Source organism: Mercenaria mercenaria, unplaced genomic scaffold, assembly GCF_021730395.1.
Source record: "Mercenaria mercenaria strain notata unplaced genomic scaffold, MADL_Memer_1 contig_564, whole genome shotgun sequence".
In the NCBI taxonomy this organism is placed as follows: domain Eukaryota; kingdom Metazoa; phylum Mollusca; class Bivalvia; order Venerida; family Veneridae; genus Mercenaria; species Mercenaria mercenaria.
The window spans coordinates 44,319-60,347 of NW_026463446.1; the positions used below are offsets into that span (position 1 = coordinate 44,319).

Genomic DNA, 16,029 nt, shown 5'->3' on the forward strand with positions numbered 1-16,029 from the left:
TGTACATCAAGAAACATAACTCCATCTTGCTTTTTGCAAGAATTATTGCCCCTTTTGGACTTAGAAAATCAGTTTTCTTGGTTAAGTTTTATGTTTAGGTCAGCTTTTCTCCTAAACTGTCAAAGCTATTGCTTTAAAACTTGCAACACTTGTTCACCATCATAAGTTGACCCTGTACAGCAAGAAACATAACTCCATCCTGCTTTTTGCAAGATTTATGGCCCCTTTTGGACTTAGAAAATATCAGATTTCTTGGTTAAGTTTTATGTTTAGGTCAACTTTTTCTCTTAAACTATCAAAGCTATTGCTTTGAAACTTGCAACACTTGTTCACCATCATAAGCTGACCATGTACAGCAAGCAACATAACTCCATCCTGCTTTTTGCAATAATTATTGCCCCTTTTGGACTTAGAAAATCATTTTCTTGGTTGAGTATTATGTTTAAGTCAACTTTTCTCATAAACTATCAAAGCTATTGCTTTAAAACTTGCAACAGTTTTTCACCATCATAAGTGGACACTGAACATCAAGAAACATAACTCTATCCTGCTTTTTGCAAGAATGATGGCCCTTTTTAGACTTAGAAAATCATGGGTAGGACAATATTTCTATTACACAAAAAAAAATCAGATGAGCGTCAGCACCCGCAAGGCGGTGCTCTTGTTTACAAAATAAGCTTGTCGCAGGTTTCTACTGAATAGAAAATTGACATGAAAAGTTCCATGATTTGTTAAACGTTGTGTCTACACTTAATGTATTTTCTTCTGTTTCACAAGAACAAAAATAAAAAAAAGAACCACTCTGCCAGTCCGTACTTTGATTATACTAAAGTATTATTCATACATATAAATAAAATATTTTCCTTTTATTGCATATTCAATAAAATGTAATCAAATGTAATCAAACTTATTTTTCACTGGTACGGAAATATAAAACGGAAAATTTATTAAAAACAAGAAATGAAAAGAAAATTAGTTTGTTTGTTACAGTTTTGATGAATCAGGAAATAAATGTAAAAATTGGTTTGATACAGTTAGTAAAAAATATTAAGGTGTAAGATGTTAAGAATTTTACTCCACTGTATTAACGACGTCTTTACAAAATTACAACAGAAAATGTTATTGCGTTTGTTGGAAAATGGAAGAGTATTTATAAAACGCAACTAGATATGAAACTGAAATGTAATGTAAGCAAATTATACAGATGCTCTACAAAAACTGTATGAAAAATGTTTATACCAAATACAATTTTCAAATAATAAAATGTTTAGTATTTAAGAGGACTTCAATTTTACCCAACCAATTAAGAGCAAAATGTACATTTTTCGTGGCATTTCGTGGAAACAATATCGTTCATTCCAATAAAAGCCGTTTACAAAGCATACACGAATGAAAATGACAAAATTGATATTATATAGAAAAAAAAATGAAAAAAAAAAAAAATGAATGTAATATAATACGTAACACGTACACAGATTTGATATATTATATGCCATTCATCATTTCGCAATTACTAGATATCCCGGGCTCGGTTTAATTGAACCCATTCATGGAAAACGTGTATAAATACGGTATTACCACACGTTCCACGCCCCCTAGCACATAGTCTGCTTAAGCGAAACTGAATATCTTCTATAGGCTTATAATATATAAAGTGTATTTACATACATGCCCCAGACTGAAGCACTTAAACAAGCATCAAACTATATATGGTATAAATTGAAAACACAATAAATAAATATGAAAACAACGCGTTCTACACAATAAAACCCATATACAAGAACTATATTGTTACTTTACATCCCTTCACCATCTTAAAGGTTATATAAGCATATTTCCACAATAATAGTTTAAATAGAACGACTAAAACAGCAGCTCACTGTCCTGTAGTGGTGGCGAATTTAAAATTTCAGATAATAGAATAAGCCATCCCGATCAGGAGAATAAGTAATTCAACTGCAAAACTAGATGGTGAACCAACAACTTATAAAGCAGTAATCCAGTATTGTGGCACGAGCAGTTCGTAAACAATAGCCACACCCCGACTATGCTCCAAATGATTGTTTCATTTTAGATCCTGCCACAGACAGGACAATGTCCATCACATTTGCCACACGATTCACAAACCCACACGCCACAACATACAGAACCTATAGCTGTTGGACCATCGCTGTGTCGTTGGCACCTTCCGCACATATATGACTGGTCGCCGGCATCTAAGTATGTAACAAAAGACTAAACTTACTGGGTGGGACTCCTGTTTCCTCAAAACATTTTAAAACGTGTTCGCTACCACGTTCCAGTCGTTTATTTCATATAATAATTATTTTTGAAAAATGCTATATACATTCCTCAAAAATTGTGAATCATGCTTAGCTATTTTTTATTATCTGAAAAGAAAAACAAAACTACAAGACAATTATAACCATATTATTTTCCACGGTGCGTTTATTAAAATACTCTTATGATATTTTACAAAATAAGTAACATTTTTGATACATTAACATTACCAAGCATGTTAAATGAACGGAAATGGTACCTATAGAAGCGAATCGGTCCATGTTTTCTCGCCGGGCTCTTTCAACTCCCTCTTCTTCACTAATGCCGAAGACATTAAATTTCTTAGTCGTAGGACTAACGCTATCCCCTTGAAAACAAAAGAACTGCTATCTAAGTTTATATGTACATTTCCGCTTGTTCATGGTTGAGAAAAAGGGTATAATTCCATTTTGTCATTGTTACTTTGATTTTCAAAATAGAGAAAGATTTAAGATTTTTAGTTATACCTGCTACAATTTGAGACTCAGCCTAAAGTTCTGAAGAAAAAGTTACTAACCAAATAAAATTAAATGAACCATTGTACCACTGATTTATTAATACTTTCAAAATATGAGTACAATTGTACCTGCAGCTTTAAGGTATGGTTTTAGTTTGTAGCAAAATGAATTATATATAATATAATATACAGAATAAGTTCTGTAGAAGTAAGTAAATAAGTAGGTAAGTATTTACAAATTAAAACACAGTCCCATGGGCCTATAGGTCACGTGTGTGAACAGCATGTATCTGTTTTGTAGACATTATAATATTTGATCAAATACACGATTGACATTGAATCGAGAGATTGTAAAACGCGCGATGGACCAGCCATATGCACAGTTTCCAAGGTGTTAAAGAAAGACGTCAGTCATATTATTTTATTTATACTGATCTTGAGTCCAGGCAAAAATGTGCTTCAATCAAATTATGTGAGGTCTCACATTCAGATCATGCATGTTTGCTATTTAGGTATACATACCTATATCACTAGCAGATCTTTTCAGCTTTCTGCGGCCATCTGTTAGCACCTGATAATAAACAACAATTTTTTTAATACAAGAGCGGTTATTATTCATACATTTATGGTGTTGTGTAATATATCAAGCTCTTGTGGAACAGTTATAAGTATATAACACTGTCTGGTCAAATGAAATCCATCATATTAGGCCTAGAAAGCATAAGGACAGTCAGATTTGATAGCATATCGCTAGATTGCGTGTTTGCCTCGTCTTTCGTAGACATATTTAAAGCTAGTCATGTATAGCTACATTACATAGTTAGTCTAGTTAAAACCACATTTCCATCAAAATTAACACAGTGAAAGCTGCAATTGCCCTCAAGCTATGGCAGTATCATGTACTCGTAGCGCAATGTACATACATATAGACTGCACTTACAAACGCATAACTTATGTTTAGTAACAGCGAATAGCAAAGCCAGTGTACCTTCTCTACAAATTCTTCACTTTTCGTAAGAATAACATGTATGCAATGCGGAGCTTGCTTGGCATGCTTTTCCCAAAGATTATCATCCCACTTCAAGTTTTTAAACCGTACACCGCAATGGTAACATCTCAGCGAACCATCAGCGCCTGTAAAAGCAGGGATGCTTTGGACATGAAGCGAACACTATTGTAGTTAACAGTTTTCAAGCTTTCTTTTTTAAAGAACATTCAACGGATAGGCGTAGAATATGCTTTCATAAGCAAAGCCAATCGGTCGGATGCGTTCTTCTTTTATTAAAGGCAAAATAAAGAGCAAACTAACTAAAAAGCAGAATACTCATCAAAACTATGTCTAATGTCAAGTGACACTCTGCTCTAGTATGAAACATATGAAATGAAAGACCTTTCAGCCAAGTTCAGAACTGCCTCATGTAAATCCTTACCATACCAGGAAAGTCCAACTGTGTTTTCTTTCAGATACATTTTGTGTTTTAATATGTATATTTTTTCAAATGACGGAATTAACATTTTATTTCCCCAGTCATTGATATGTCTTAATTTAAAATAATCCAATTATCTACATCCAGTTTAACATATTCTCTCTGAATAAAAATAAAAGTCATAGTATTATACCGAAAACAAAACTGAAAAAAAGAACGACATACTTTTGAGGAAAAACCTAAAAGACGACTTAAAACTTAACAATTAAAGACTGTAATGTAATATCTCATTAATCGTTACAGCCTTTGTGGTTAAAACGTGTAAACCTTTAATAGTTAGGCTATTGTGCTTAGACTCCGTTCGCTTTGCACACGTATATAAAAAGGTGAAATTGCTATCTTTCTCATAGCAAAAGTAAATGCATTCAAAGGAATGACAGTGGCCTCAGTGGACAAGCGGTTAATGTCGCTAGCTTTAAACCACTTACCCCGATCGCCGATGTGGGTTAGAGTCTCAGGTTGGGCGTAGAGGCAATCCAGAGGCTTACGGAAGGCCGATGGTTGTACCCAGGTGCCCGCCGGTGATGATATAATGCCAGGACAAGCAACTGGAGTCTTCCTCAACCATGAAGAGCAGGAAAGTCGACATATGACCTAGAACTGTGTCGGTATGACTTTTAAGAATACATAAAAGGAATGACGAAAAACTGCTTATTTATTGGTGTACAGAATGTTACAGAAAGAAAATCTTAGAATTGTCAGGGGATACTAGTCTATGTGTTCTTCGTATAACACTTGATGTTTTACCTGTAAAGAAAAATCCCGCATGAACAACTACATTCAGATCAGGAAACGTTCGGCGAATATCCGCGTTGTCAAATGATGATAATCTTAAGTCAGGATGTACCATCTCTCTATGCTTTGGCACTGTAAGTGGGACGCCGCGGGGAGTTCGGTACTGACCGGCGCATCTTGAACTTGGGCTACACGAAGAAGACTGCTGTTGTCTGCTTAAGAGAAGATCATTGACCCCGAGTATCGTAAGATCTGCAATGAATCCCACAGGTTGAAAAACATTTTCTGGTAATATATCTATATGTCATTTTATGTAAATTATAATTTATTATTTGTTTGCTGTTAGACCTACGTATATCATGTATAATTTGGCTAACCTTTTTTTACTCAATGTTTTCGGCATTATGGGAGCAGATTTAAACTAAAATGACACCATATTCTAACAATGAATATATTTCAGAATGATAACGCATTTATTTAAACTCTTTTTGAAATGGATTGTAGTAAAAAATAAAGGAAACAATGCGTACCTAAAAAGGAATATTTTTTTTTTTATAGGATGCTTATTTTATATTATATTATTAATCTGTCACTTGTTTGTAGGGGACAGATTGGAATATCCATTTCGGAAGTATTTGTAGTACATATACAAGACATTTTACATAATCAGTAAATAATCAATACACGAGTCGTCAGTAATGATAAACAACAATAGAGACATCTGGTATGGAGCTGTTAGGTTAAAAAAACAACACTGGAAATGCCAGTTGATTGTGCAGAATGTACCTTCTGGCTGACGGCTCCTACTGCGTGTAAAACTCTGTGTGGTAATGTTCATCAACCCATGCACACGCTGTTGAAAGGAAGATAAAACTTGTCAAAATAGCAGATGAACTTGGAAATATTCACGTACATGGCCGGATGAAAATGAGAGTAGTTCCTTCTTTCGTTGTTCTGAAGACAACTATCTTGACGGCCTAAGAAATACACACTATACATATGCGAAATTTCTAAGTATTTGACATTACTAAATAGAAATCCTTCTCCAAAGGATGAGGAAATATTTTTGTGATTATATTTGTTATATAGAACTTCCGTCATGATATGTATTGCTTTGTGTCAGTCTATATAGTTTCCTTATGAGAGTTAATAGATATTTCCTTAGCTGAAAATTTGTATTTCACTGACCACTTTAAGTGTAGTCTGTTGTGTAATAGGAATCGTTTCGTAAAAGGTAGCAAAGGTGAACAATCAAATCCAAGCATTCCATTTACCATATTTGTGTAGGATAAACCATGTTGCTGTCAGACAGACAAACAGTATTTTTCACGTCGGGTTATGAACATCTCATTACAATTTTAAACTGATTTTGGATTAAAAGTTTGCTGCGCACCAATATAATACAGATAATAAAGCGTCAGATAACACGAGGTGTGGAAAAAAACCTTAATACCTGCTGCAATCACAAATATAGGCTTAGCCTACAAGACATTCAAGTGTTCAGACATTATTTTCATGGCAACATGATCGAATAAAGGCACACAATTACGACTTAATATCATTGACGGGCAGAAAACCCTGTAAAATCTATTCTGTATTATTTAAGAAAACAGAATACAGTATGTCAATGTAAGGACAATATAGTACCAGAGGAAAAGGTACAAACGAAAATAGACAGTTATAATTACACTATTAAACCAATGTCATATTCATTAAAGATATATGCTACCACTTTGATATATTCAATGACGCGTTGTGACCTTTGGAAGAAGCGTTGTGACCTTTGGAAAGCCTCTAAGGCTGGAGAATGGTATGCAGCGGCTGTATATTGCTTGCTTCACTTAAAGAAATAATTTGGACAACAAGATATACGATTTGTACTGTAAGATTAATTAGTGCATAAAAATGGTAGAAACATTGTTCTCTTATTTTATATTATTCAGGTGTTTGAAAACTTTTGCCGTCTGTCAAATATTTGTACTGAAGTAATGTATTACAGAGACGGCGGTTGAAGTTTGCTTATTTGTAACATCCTTTGAACTGGTAACCGGAGTGCTAAGCCTAACCATTATCACTGTGCAAATACATGTATTTATATTTCTTACCACTGCATTACAATCTTCCTCTTGCAAGACCTTTTGGACATATTCTGTGCCTTTACTACACAAGAGATGGACACATGTAGGAACAAAGGATGCATGCAATTTCCAGATGTCGACCCAGGTTTTCCAGTTCGCGACTGTAAATTCGCAGAAAGCACACCTGACTCTATCACCATCATCACCTGTAATGCATGTTACTACAGAGATTTAATCTTAACAAAGTGTGGACGTCTGGTGATGAAGAGGACTAAACTGCAACTACAGTTCCTGTTTATCATAACTTTTAACAACTAGGTATGGAAACAGTTTGCAATTGATAATATGTGTTATTCTTCAAGACAGAAAAACTGTGTTTTATCAAGCTTCTAGTCTTTTAAATTTGTTTGGTAATGTAAGTTTCTTAGCCATATCCCTATTTTGAAATGTCAGTTATAAAACTAGAAAAACAACTAGAAACTTGTATACTTTAGTAGTTTTATTGATACTTCGGACATATCAGTGTGGCAACCGTTTTTCGTATTTGCTTACAACTAGCCGTTCTAGTCCCGATATCGTCCTAGAGCGGAGTAATAAGACACACAGAATTGATCAAAACTTTTCACTTTATTATTGTACTTACTGGTAAGATAGTAGAGACCAGATTTTGCAACTGCACCAGGATCGAATGAATTTCGACCTGGCCAGTTGCTCAAAGACGTTAGTCGCTCGGCATATGATGAATACTTTGAATCAACCATATTCGGAACTTTTTGTTCTGAGAGGAATGGAAGACAAGTGCAGCTGAATAAGTGATTGGATGAATGATTCCTAACTCCTTAACTCTGCTTTGCTTCATTTTCTTCAGTTCGAACTGGCATTATCGCAGAAAGTCAGCGAGTTCCTGAAACAGTATCACTTTGAACTGCATAAATCTTTTAACAAGTAATTCATTGTTGAAAGAAAGCTGTTCAATTTAACTTACAGTTACAATCATTTCCGTGTTTCGTTCAATTTTCACATTGGGTGTGTACCAGAGCCATACACTGATCCAACCATGGGTAAAATTGAGATCAGATTTTTTTATTTTTATTTATCGTATGCCTTTTGCGTTGCTGACTCAAATAGCTTGCGGATCATAGTATACCATTACACGATTTGTGTAAAGTCAGCCCTGACGACGTTTGTTTATAGTTATCATACAAGTGTAAGGGGATCAGCAAGCAAGCTTTGCTTCCTTCCCTTTCCGTTTCATATCATGATTTATTTAGCAATGTCATCTTTGGCTTAAAGTACCATGACCACGAACGTATAATGATCATCCAGCCAAATCAACATTATTATTATTATTATTATTATATCTGTACCTGTAACAAAGAGTTACTTAATTAACTACATTTGTTCTTACATAAGAAAAACTGTTTAGTAAAATGCGACATTCTTTTCTGCTATTATTGATATCGATAGGAAGCCGAATTATCAAAATTAGCACCCGCTATAAATATATAATTATAAACTTCACCGTACATTAAAATATTTAAAGATCGAAAATTGCAGCTAGTAAATGACACAAGCAAAAGATTCAGCTGGTGTCCAAAAGTGAAATACATGTATGCGTTTCTCGTAAATGTCCATGTCTATTGAAGCGTTAGCAAAGTCACGAATATCGTAATTAGGATATTTTAGATTCATTTGTGATCATCTTTTTTTATAAGAAGGGGCGTATATGTTTATCTGTTCTTGAGAGTTCTTATTGACAGATATGTCTTCACTGAATTATATTTTGAGGGATATCTAGATATTTATAATTCCTGACTCTTTCACTGCGAAACCATTACATTTCACTGTATTTCAATAATCCATGGAAAGCAGGTAATAAGATGCCCTTCTATGCAGATATCTATGCAAACTTTAGACTCCTATTGTATAATAAACTAAAGACAACACTTTGGTAACAACTATTATTTTTGTAATCAAAGTAAGCTCAATTATTCCAATTACGTAAGAGCCTGCAAGCGAAACCCATCAGCATTATTTGGATCATATGATAATAATGAGCATAGAAAATAAAAAAAATGAAATGGAGGTAACAATTAATTAATAATTGAATCAATCGACTGTCATATTATTTTATAATTGTTGTTATAATTCTATCCTTATTTATCATTGTTAACAACAACAATTTCAATAACGACAAATTAATAATTATGTCAACAACAACAACAATAATGATTACTATTATCATTTAGTATAATTATCATTGCTATCATCATTTCTATAAGTGTTATTATTATTATCATTACTATTATTATTATCATTATTATTATAGAACAGAACAGAACAGAATTTTATTGAGACTTACACTGTACATCGTCTAAACACGAACATTTACAATATATTATAATTTATAACTATTTTATTGCACGCCGTATGATTTCCTTAATAGCTATATTTTGGATAAGATTATTACTGCTTTATTGTTGTTATTGTTATCACTATTGTCGGTCGCTATTGCTATCAATATTGTCAATATAATTATCATTATCATAATTGTAAATTGTTATCACTATTATCATCATTGGAAATGTAAATAATATTACCAGAGACATATGCTACTGTAAAAATAGTAATGTTGATATAGATTCGGCGAAGTCGTGCTAAATTAGATATAATTCCATTAATCATAGCATTGCTCTATAACAAGTATCTATACAAGTCGCTGTTAAGTTATTCTTACAAAGAGGTATGTCCGAATTTTGAAACCAGAAATTATATCCGTAATAACAGATTCAGTAAATGCTTTCGCGTTAAAGTCACCTGAATGTTTAAAAGTCCACTAATCGATATGAAGTTTACTTAATATTCCACGTTTGTTAATGCGTTTAAGATATTATCGCACAAGCGCAATAACTTCAAGTGGTTTCGTACGATTTTATCGACAGGCGACGGGAAATTCCACGTTAATACGCACGCGGTCGGTAATTCAGTTTTACATTTTATCATTGTACTTTGGTAATATACTGCTTCTTTTTAGTTTGTTTCGACTGCAGTCTTGGTTTTGATTTTTCTTTTCAGAAAACAGGGGCGTTACTACCATTTAATAACGCGAAAACGACTTCGAAAATTGTTGATAGACAAAAGACGCATAGCAAAGAAAATATCAATTAAAATTTTGAACTAACAATTAGTTAATAAATGAATCAATTGACTATCATATTATTCTATTAGTATTGTTATAACATTTTCCAAATATCTTATTGTTAACAAGAGCAGCAGCAGCAGCAGCAGCAGCAACAACAACATCAACAACCAATTTATAATTATATCAAAACACCGACAAGTATTATTATTATTATCATTTATTATAAATATAATTATCATTGCTATCATTATTTTTATAAGTTATTATTATTATTACTATAATAGTTTTGGTTTGGATTAAAGGTTATTAATGATGATGTTGTTGTTGTTATTGTTTTCACCATTATCTGTTGCTACTGCTACATGTGTCAATAATATCAATATTATCATTATCATAAGTGTAAGTTTTTATTACTATTACCAGATGCTACTATAGAAATGTTGATATTGTTTTTAAGTGTATATTGATATAGATTTAACACAGGCACGGTAAAGTAGATATTCCAGCAATCATAGCATTGTTCTATAATGAGTATTGATACAAGCCGCCCTTACTTTATTGTTACCAAGGCGTATGTCCGTATTTTGAAACCAGAAATTTCATTCGTAATAACAAATTCAGAAAATCGCGTTAAGTTACCTGAATGTTTAAAAGTCCACTAACTGATATTAATTTTACTCGACTGATGGTTTATATATACACCACGTTTGTTAATGCGCAGTACTTAACGTCTTCAAATGGTATCGTACGCATTTATCGCCCTGCGGCCGGAATTCCACGTTAATACGCGCTCGGTGGGTAATTCCGTTTTACAATTTATCAATAAGTCGAGGAACAAACGTTTTGTGTAATTGTAGTTAGATACACGCGGGTTCTATATATTGTGTAGAAATTGCACGGATTTTGGTACAAGATTGCTTCTTTTTCAGTTCGTTCCGTGTGCAGACTTGGGTTTGATTTTGCCTGTTTGCAGAGAGACGTTCATACAATCATTCCATAACGTAGTTCTGGACAAAATGTGCGCATATGTTTTAAGACATTTTAGTCATGTTATTTATCATATTTTATCTATTATATATAATATTGCATATTTTCTTTTTTTCATAATGATGGTCAAGAATTGGAATGTTTCCAGTTCAAGTGAAACTCAAATTGATACTTGTATTTGTTTGTACACTTTATTTGGATGTTTTGGTTTTAACGCCCTTTTCAACAGTATTTCAGTTAACCTAACCGGTGTTCCCGGATTCTGTACCACTGCAAAACTTTTCTCCGCAATTAACTGCCAACTTCTCCACATGAATCAGAGGTGGAGGACGAATGACTTCAGACACAATGTCTTTTATCAAATCATCATACGCCTCTTCCAGTTCTCGAACTCACGACACGAGACCCGTAGATTTGCGCTCTACGCGGGCGACCTTTTCCATTTTAAGGTTTTAGATTATAATTTATGTGCACAGTTGTTTTAATATTCATTTTGCCTTCTTAATCTTAGATCATTAAAACAGTGAAATAATTTCCGGAATCGGCTTACTTATAGGAAAGCTACGAACAATTCAATGTTTGATTAAGGTGACATCCATTTTGTTTCCATGGCAACGTAAAAGGAAATGGTGGATTTAATTTAATTTATTAATTCGTATACGTCATTAATACAAAACTGACCGCGTTGGTGGTTAGCCGTAGGTAATGGTCGGTCAGAAAAGAAATTCAGCGTTATAAATGGCTGTATAGTAACTTTCATATAAAACAAACATTTTGTGATGCATTCCTTCCCTTTAAGTCTTTAGCGTTTAAATGTTTTCGACAAGAGAGAGCAGAAAATTGAAATAAAATATTTTGCATGGAACATTCGTAAGTACTGTTTTGATTTATATCGGAATTAAAACCCTGTATTGCGCATTGCTATTTTTTAAATATAAATCTTTACTCCATGAAGAAACCTAAACTGATATGAAAACGTTCATTTCTACATTTAAAATCCTTTCAAAAGCGTCCTCTTGCTACTGGCGGCTGTAAAGGTATGAAGAGAACGAATAAAACTTACCTCTGCTGATATTCCGACACGACTTTAGTCCGTGATATGTTTTGGTTTACCACAGTCTGGCTTCCCTACCTGTATAAATAACAACACCTCATGTTATACCCTGCCTGTATAAAAATAACAACACTTAATGTTAGATATGCGGGGAATCACCTTACTTTTCAAATGAATATAAAAATAAAACAAAGTTTTTCATTCTATTGGGAAACCATACACGGGTGGGCGTCGCTATGAATAGAAACAACTCAAGCCATGTTTACGTCACCCACTTATAGTAGGCGTGATATAACAAATTTGTCAGAGTCTATAAATACAATGACAACTTATGTTAAAGTACAATTTTGAGGAGCGTTTTATCTAATCAGAGAAGACTTCATTTAAATGACAAGAAATCCATGTCGGTGTAATACTAACACTAACATTAGATTTAATATAGATAAATGTAAAATTGAACATTTTAATAGGTTTAGAATAAACCTCATGGGTTTAAGTATAACATCAATCAACTTAAGAAACTTATTAACTTTGGCCCTAATGTTCAAATCCTTATAGAATAGACATTTCCATCTGTTTGGGCATCCACCTTTTCTTATATAATGAATGGAAAATGAAAGGATGAGAAAATTGCAGATTCTAGTTTAATGGACTTAGCAGTGTCAAGTCCTATGGAATCATGGAGTTCAATCACTGTATCATGTATTCGCCCGTAAGTCGGTGCAGGGAGCATGGTAGTACTGTAAATTTTTCTATCTACATTTTTTATCAGAGTCTGCGGCTATTTTCCTTGGTTAGTGTACGTATTTTTCCCAAATGTATTTCCTGAAGATATTATCTGATCAATTGTATCATCTCTTAGAGATTATTTTATATTTGATATGAACTAAAACTAAAATTTACCCTACACGATTATTAACATACAGTAATTGAAAAATAAAGAGCCTTATATTATTTTTCTTCATTATTCAGCTGTAATATTTTCTTGCTTTTTTTTATTTATCTATTTATTTTATTAGCTCACCTGAGCAATGCTCAGAAGTTAAGGTGAGTTTTTCTGATCACTCGATGTCGGGCTTCCGTCGTCTATCAACATTTAGCTTGTGTGTGCGATAGAGGCTGTAGTTTTCAACTGATCTTCATAAAATTTGGTCAGAATGATAACCTTGATGAAATCTAGGTCGAGTTTGAAAATGAGTTATCTGGAATAAAAAACTAGGTCACTAGGTCAAATCAAAGAAACACATTGTGTATGCAATAGAGGCTGTATTTTTCAATTAATCTTCATAAATTTCGGTCAGAATGATTAACTTTATAAAATCTAGGCCGAATTTGAAAACGGATTATCTGGAGTCAAAAACTAGGTCACTATGTAAAATCAAAGAAAAAAGTGTGTATGCGATAGAGGCTGTATTTTTCAATTAATCTTTATGGATTTTGGTTGAATATGGGTTATCTGAGATTAAAAAGTAGGTCAGTAGGTCAAATCAAAGGAAAAGCTTGTATATGCGATAGAGGCTGTATTTTTCAACAATTGATCTTCATGAAATTTGGTCAGAATGATTGCCTTGATAAAATCTACGTTAAGTTTGATTATAGGTCATCTTGAATAAAAGAATAGGTCACCAGGTCAAATCAAAGAAAACCCTTCTGTATGCAATGAGGCTGTATTTTTCAATTGATCTTCATGAAATTTTGTCAGAATGATTGCCTTGATGAAATCTAGGTCAAGTTTGAATATGGTTCATCTGGGTCAAAAAGTAGGTCACTAGGTCAAATACAAAAACATTGTGTATGCGATAGAGGCTGAAGTTTTTCAACTGATCTTCATGAAATTTTGTCAGAATGGTTGCCCTGATGAAATCTAGGTCAAGTTCGAATATGGGTAGTCTGGGGTCAAAAACTAGGTCACCAGGTCAAATCAAATAAAAACCTTGTTTATTCGATAGAGACTGTATTTTCCATTGATCTTCATGAAATTTGGTCAGAATGATAGCCTTGATAAAATCTAGGTCAAGTTCGAATATGGGTCATCTGGGGTCAAAAACTAGGTCACTAGGTCAAATCAATGAAAATACTTATTTATACTCAAGATATTTGCTCCAATTTTAATGATAATTGGTCAGAATATTTTTTTCCCATGAAATCACTAGGTCAAACATGTTTACACTGTTATGGTGTTATGATGTGATTCTCAGGTGAGCGACCTAGGGCCATCTCGGCCCTCTTGTTATTATTATGAAGTTCTTTAGTTATGGATAATAGAGTTCCGCTTAAGCCGTGAAAGGCTCTGCATATTGGATAACCTGACGTGAACCAATCAATTTGAGTCTGCTATTATTTCTTCTTGGTTGCGTTCTGTGCTTCTGAAGAATCTTCCTACAAAATTTGTTCCAAAGGTTTATGAATGTAAGAAGAAAATACAACTATTTTAGCAGAAACTCGTGAGGCTCCAACATTATGTAAGTGAATGAGAATAGGGATTCCAGCCTTAAACACTAGCATATGTATACGTCTTCTGGACAGACTTATTGGATACTTTATGTGCTTCGGATAGGTATGATCGTTGATGATATAAAGCTAATGTAAAAGAAATGTTTAATATTATTGAACAGAAAAAATCTCTAATAGAGAAACAGTAACACAATAGTCAAATAGGTAATTGGTTACACATAGCAAAACAATGTTTGGAAGATTAGATTTGGTATAAATTTCTGTAAAATTGACAGATGATGTTTCCTACTAATGTTCAAGTTTTTACTCAAAATGATTTACACTTTTATTAATTTCTTATCGAGGTAATTTTTTTCAAGTATATTATAAGCAAGACGATTATTATTAGTTTATGGCTTGAACCTAGTGTTACATATACATGTACATCAAGTTTAGTTTCATGCATCAATATCCCTAATTCTTCATTTAATATTTTTTAACCTGCAATTACTTGTACGTAAGACGGTTTATGAGACAAGAACCTTTTTGTCTACACGAGTCTCATCAACAGCTATAAGAAATTATTTTTAAACACTTCCATTCTTTTCATGATTGCAAAACATTTCATTTTCATATACATATAATACAGAAACACTTCGTTTCATTTATACAGAAGTCATCGCTTGCTGAACTTTTTCCCAATATTGCTACATTAAAAACATACTAAAAAGAATACCTGTAAACAGGATTAGAGCTTTGAAAATGTTCTTTTGATGACTTTATCTTACGTTTAGTATTTGCGATAGAAAATAACGAACCAATTTTAGCAAAAATATCAATTTTAGCAAAAATGATAAAAAATATTGCAATTATATATACAGAATATATCGTTAAAACCTATGGGATATAATATGAAGAATGTAATATAAATTTATACTTTTATGAAATTAAATATTGTTATAATCTGCAAAACATAGCATAGGTGATGTTTAAGGTGTTTCACACACATCCTGGTTTCTTATCCACAGACTCAGTGAATTTTAGTCTACTGATCTTTTATTACGTTGTGTCTTATGCTTCGAAAGAATGTCTGAAGATTGTATCTATATAGGCAACAGCAGTCTTTAGGACTGATCTTCATCTTTTGGTTGTGTTCTATGCATCCAATGAATTTTCTTAGTATACAGGTTTAAGTTAAAGAAAGCTACTACTGTTTCAGGAGCAGGTCGTTTGTAGTTTTAGATATCTGTCACATTCGGGGGGAAATATGTAAATCCAAGCTGGATTGAAAATGATACACATACATGGAACAATCACTACGGAAAACAACTACAATG

At 33.1% G+C, this 16,029-nt stretch overlaps 1 protein-coding gene across 4 annotated transcripts; it reads right to left on the bottom strand.

The window, feature by feature from the left end:
• Positions 1–803: 803 nt before the first annotated feature.
• LOC128554606 (death-associated inhibitor of apoptosis 2-like) lies at positions 804–12,445 on the bottom strand. 4 transcript variants are annotated; one of them, XM_053535877.1, is made up of 9 exons: positions 12,269–12,440; positions 7,720–7,980; positions 7,104–7,282; positions 5,785–5,851; positions 5,011–5,250; positions 3,765–3,910; positions 3,299–3,347; positions 2,540–2,647; positions 804–2,216 (listed from the first exon to the last, which is right to left on the bottom strand). In XM_053535877.1, the coding sequence occupies exons 2-9, from the start codon at positions 7,835–7,837 to the stop codon at positions 2,071–2,073; spliced, it is 1,053 nt and encodes a 350-aa protein (XP_053391852.1). In that variant the 5' UTR covers positions 7,838–7,980; positions 12,269–12,440; the 3' UTR covers positions 804–2,070. The 4 variants fall into 4 exon arrangements, with proteins under 4 accessions (XP_053391852.1, XP_053391853.1, XP_053391854.1 ...); XM_053535878.1 differs by lacking the exon at positions 12,269–12,440 and adding an exon at positions 12,195–12,247; XM_053535879.1 differs by lacking the exon at positions 12,269–12,440 and adding an exon at positions 9,894–10,300.
• Positions 12,446–16,029: the final 3,584 nt, after the last annotated feature.

Excerpts from the sequence above, each read along its gene's own strand:
- LOC128554606 (XM_053535877.1), bottom strand. The coding sequence starts at position 7,837 with ATGGTTGATTCAAAGTATTCATCATATGCCGAGCGACTAACGTCTTTG. Across the intron at positions 5,852-7,103 it reads AGGAAGATTGTAATGCAGTG|CGTGTGCATGGGTTGATGAA; the intron begins GTAAGAAATATA and ends TCCTTTCAACAG. Across the intron at positions 2,648-3,298 it reads AAGATCTGCTAGTGATATAG|GGGATAGCGTTAGTCCTACG; the intron begins GTATGTATACCT and ends TTTGTTTTCAAG.